Source organism: Setaria italica, chromosome III, assembly GCF_000263155.2.
Source record: "Setaria italica strain Yugu1 chromosome III, Setaria_italica_v2.0, whole genome shotgun sequence".
Classification (NCBI taxonomy): Eukaryota; Viridiplantae; Streptophyta; class Magnoliopsida; order Poales; family Poaceae; genus Setaria; species Setaria italica.
This window is the reverse complement of record NC_028452.1, coordinates 37231579-37236455: the sequence shown is the minus strand read 5'-3', so window position 1 is coordinate 37236455 and position 4877 is coordinate 37231579. Positions and strand designations below refer to the sequence as shown.

General features: G+C 52.0%; 1 protein-coding gene across 1 annotated transcript; it reads left to right on the top strand.

The window, feature by feature from the left end:
• Positions 1-545: 545 nt before the first annotated feature.
• LOC101762674 lies at positions 546-3783 on the top strand. The gene is made up of 2 exons (XM_004962540.4): positions 546-1729; positions 1836-3783. Exons 1-2 carry the CDS (start codon positions 633-635, stop codon positions 3457-3459), a joined length of 2721 nt encoding a protein of 906 aa, XP_004962597.1. The 5' UTR covers positions 546-632; the 3' UTR covers positions 3460-3783.
• The last annotated feature ends 1094 nt before the right edge of the window (positions 3784-4877 follow it).

Below are 4877 nucleotides of genomic sequence, written 5' to 3'. Positions count from 1 at the left end.
CCCCCCCCCCCCCCCCCCCCCCCCCCCCCCGGCAACTAGCTATCTTCCACCGGATGTCTGCTCATTTTTATTGCTCGTGAAGCTGCATGCCATTGAGATGTTGAAATGGCCTAATGCTAACCTCCCAAAGTTGACACTGTGCTGGCACTCATCGATTTGCCCAAAACACTCGAGTGATGATAGGATGCTTTAAATCACTCGAGTGAGGATTTAGCATTAGCCTTTTGAAATTTATTGTTTTGGAGGATGTCATCAACTTCTAAAACGCTGACATATTTACGAGTGGATGTGGCCTGTCATTACCACAGACCGGGTTTGGATGGAAAAAAATATCAAATGCGTGATTGTAAGAACCTCAGGACGAGTTTGTATCTGCTCGCGTTGACCTTGCAATTCCACGTCAACGACACGGTCTTTGCCTATTGGAGGGAGAAGTTTCGTGGCAGAGGGGGCGCACCTTCCCTATCCGGGCTGAGCTCACTACATGACACGCGCGCTGGGTCAAGTCGTCGCTCAAAAATCAATATTAAACTCCCAGGCTGGAGTCTGGGTATGTTCAGCGTTACCAACTACCACAATTAAGAGCTGCAGGGTGCCGCCGCACCGAGCTGAGAGAGCTGGGCCGGCCGGCAATGGCGACGCCCGGCGGCGCCGGTGACTCGTGGGAGTACAGCCTGCGCAAGTACCTCCTGCTGCTGGCCTCGCTGGTGGCCACCGTGACGTACGGCGCGGCATTCAACCCGCCCGGCGGCGTCTGGCAAGACGACGACCCCGCCAAGGGCCGCATCGCCGGCGACCCCATCATCCAGCAGACTAACCACCCACGCTACCTGGTCTTCTTCTACGGCAACGCCACCGCCTTTGCATCCTCCCTCGTGGTCATCGTCCTCATCCTCATCCTGTCCATCCTGCACGACCGGGGCGGGATCAGCCTGGCGCCGGTGCTCGCCATACTCCGGCTCGTCATGGTCCTAGACCTGCTAAGCCTCATGGTCGCCTACGCCGCCGGCACGTTCCGCGACGTGTTCACCGCCGTCTACTCCCTGCTCCTGCTCGCCGGCGTCGTCGCCTACCTCCTCCTGCACCTCGCGCCGGGCAAGGGGGAGGATGAGTCGCCGGAGCATGCCGGCGAATCGGAGGCGGAGAGGGCGGACAAGAGCGCGCTGCTGCGTCTCCGCAAGGTGCTGATGCTGTTGGCCACGTTCGCGGTGAGCGTCACATACGTCGCCGGCCTCAGCGCGCCGGGAGGATTCTGGGACAACGACGACGGCGGCCAACGCCCAGGCCGGGCCATTCTCAAGGGCGGACGCCACGACGCGCGCCTCAAGGCCTTCTTCGTCTTCAACACCACCGCCTTCGTCGCGTCCCTGCTCATCATCATCATTCTCCTGGACAAGAAGCTTACCTTCAGCAAGAATTTGCGGTCGGTCGAGCTCTACGTCTTCATCGCCGTCACGCTCATCGGCCTCGTCGGGGCGTACTCCGCCGGCAGCTGCCGGCAGATTGACACTACCATCTATGTCAACTCTCTGGTTGGTGCCGTCATTGGTTTCATTCTCGTTCAAGCGGCCATTGTTAAGTTTTGCAAAGATGCCATAACAAACAGCTGCTTGTGGAAACAACTAAAACGCATCCGTGATAAAGTGTCAGGATGTCTGTGTGGCACAGAACAATCTTGTTTGGAGCAGAACACTCAACGACAGCCAAACACTGGCAATTCGAATGGCAGGTATTACATAGCACATATCCTTCATCGTCCTTGCAGTTAATTTGAGATGGATTTTATTTTCTAAGTAATTTTAGACGGATTTTTTTTTTCTCGGTGATGTTGTTAGTGCCAAGCAGCAAGAACATCAAGTGCTGGAGAAGGCTCGCTCTCTTGTTCTGCTGCTCTCCACTCTCGCAGCGGCCATCACCTACCAAGCAGGCCTCAACCCACCGGGCGGCCTCTGGCAGGATGACGATGCTGGCGGCGGCTACAAGAACGGAGATCCGATCCTCTTGACCGTGAATCCGAGGCGGTACAAGGCGTTCTACTACTGCAACTCCATCGCGTTCGTGGCGTCCCTGGTTGCCATCATCCTTGCGAGGACTAACGCCCTGCACCACCACAACGCGCTGGAGGCCGCCATGATACTGGACCTGTTCGGCCTCATCGGCGCGTACGCCGCCGGGAGCTGCCGGGACGTGAGCACGTCCATCTACGCCATGGCCCTGGCAGGAGCCGTCCTGGTCTACGTTGTGATCCATGTCGTCTTCTTGACGCTGGGCAACAAGGACGGCAGCACGAAAGGGAACGATGAAGCTTCACTAGAGAAGGAGAAAACGGCCGAGGAGCTGATGGAGAAGAGGCGCAAACGGTTGCTCCTCTTCGCGATCTTGGCGGCAACCATCACTTACCAAGCCGGGCTGACGCCGCCGGGCGGCTTCCTTGACAACGACGATCAGGTAAGAAAGCGCCTTGCTGGGGACCCTGTCCTGCTCAACAACGACCCGCGCCGGTACACGGCCTTCTTCTACTGCAACTCGGTGAGCTTCATGCTGTCAATCGCCCTCATCATCCTCCTGGTGAACCCCAACCTGTACCGGCCGGCCATCCGGAGCAACGCGCTGTCGGTTTGCACGGCGGCAGGCTTGATTGGCATCATGGGTGGCTATGCCGCCGGCTGCACACAGCATCTCAAGACATCCATCTATATATTCGTGCTGGCGGCGGTGGTCCTGGGCTCTGTTGTCTTGCTGGTTGCAGTGTTCTTTGTTAAGAATCTCATAAAACAAGGGGAGGACAAACCTAGCAACAGCAGCCACATAGCTTCATTGCCGTCAGCTGAGGAAGGCGGTGGTGCCAATAATGCCACGAGAGCAGAGCAGGCCCCTTCACAAGTACGCGGCAACAGCAGCAATACAGCTGCACAAGTTCGCCGGGAAAAGAAGTTGCATGCCAAGCGCAAGTACCTGATGCTGCTGGGGATCCTTGCGGCGAGCGTCACCTACCAGGCCGGCCTGGCGCCGCCCGGTGGGTTCTGGCAGTCCAACGGCAGCGGGCACGCCGCCGGCGACCCGGTGATGCACGACAACAGGAGGTCGCGGTACCTGGCCTTCTTCTACAGCAACTCCACCTCCTTTGTGGCGTCCGTCGTCGTCATCGTGCTTCTGCTTCCCCCGTCACTGCAAAACAAGCCATTGTGGCTCTGGGTGATGAACGCCACTATCGTTCTGGACCTGCTCGGCCTCCTGATCGCCTACGCTGCAGGGTCCAGCAGGACCCTGAAGACCTCCATGATTGTCTCCACGCTCGTCTTCGGCGTGCTGGTCTATTTTGCAATCCATGTGTTGCTGTCGCACTTTAGCAGGAGACGTAAGACAGCTCCGGCGGCCTCTGCCTCTGGCGCTGAACCAAACGAAGAGGCAAACGGTGGGCTTCAGGCACAAATGGGTCCAGGCCACGAGCGTTCTTAAGCTATTTGAATGTGTAGTATGGGAGATGGGAGTCTGTGCAGTTTCTTTTTTGGCCCCTTTCAGATTTGAAGTAGACATGATGTAAGTTGTCGCTGGGAATCGTCATGCTCTTAGCTTCGAGAACATTGAGGAGAAAAAAACAGAAAGAAAAAGGCAATCTCTTTTCTTGCTGCAATCTAAGGATGAGTTAGCATCGGCAGAACAATTCTGCCTGATTCGAATACAAAATCTTTGTCAACCGCCACTGAAAACACTGCCTTCCAAAGTTCCGAGATAGCATTCAGTTTCCAGAGGAAAGAATAAAACGTCTAACTATTCTGAACCCGTCTTGCCTGACCTGCCCCTTTTGCATTAGAAATTCAGAACCAACATTGCCAGATTCCTCCTAGTACTTTTCTGTGTTTTGTCCTCTGCATAAAAGGCACGCAGGTCTGTCGACTCCAACCTGACTCGACTAGCACGAAGGCAAAACTTGACTGGACTCAACTAGGCTAACCAGCCTTACACAAACTGGACTAAATTAACAATTTGGACTCGGCTAATCAAAATATCAGAACAGCTACACCTAACAAATAATAAAATAACTTGCCACTTATGTTAATACTTAGTCTGAAGTCTGAACCACTTGTAGAGACATGCAACCAATCTGAATAGTTGGCTTTAGCTTATTCTCTACCTTCCTGCGTAGATTAGCTCCAATAAATAATAACCTGAACGGTACAGAAGCAGTAGGAATTTTTGCATCCTCCATACTCTTGCTTAGCTTCCCATCAAAATAAAATGAGCCTAATTTATTAGGATAATCATTTGTATAACTTGATGAAGCACTATCTGAAATATTTGATGACTTAATGGTCACGTCAGTAGAGTGTTCGGAAGGACTTTTTTCAATTTTAACCTTTTTAATCTAAAATAAATTAATATTATAAGAAATAGTCCTTTTGGTCGCATCATGCTCCTGGCATGAGATTTTTTAATATTTAAATTAAAAAGGGTTAAATAAAAAAATTGTAGAAATCGGATAGTACTCTCCAAATTTGTAGGAATACAGGACCCAGATGCATCATAATATATTAATATTAAAAAAGGAAGGTGGAAAAAATCATCCCAAAGCTGACAAAATATTGGACCACGTCGTTCTGTAGCTATATTAGATTGTTTGGATCGATTGCCTTCTACGAAATTTCATTGAGGAATGCAAATAGTTTTACGATTGCCAATCTCACATTATGTGATAGATTACCCCTCAGTGCAACCGGAAGCAATTGTGTCATCAGGATGTGGCAGTCGTGGGACTTTAGATTTGTGAATTTCTTCTTCACCTTCATATTTATTATTCCCTTTATATTCGAGGAGTACCTGGATGGGACCTTGATACTATTCAAGCAATCAAACATTCTTTCTTTCTCCTCTTTGCT

Bases quoted from the DNA above. Each gene is read 5' to 3' on its own strand.
- LOC101762674 (XM_004962540.4), top strand. From the start codon at position 633: ATGGCGACGCCCGGCGGCGCCGGTGACTCGTGGGAGTACAGCCTGCGC. The intron at 1,730-1,835 runs GTATTACATAGC...TGATGTTGTTAG, and splicing joins ACTGGCAATTCGAATGGCAG to TGCCAAGCAGCAAGAACATC.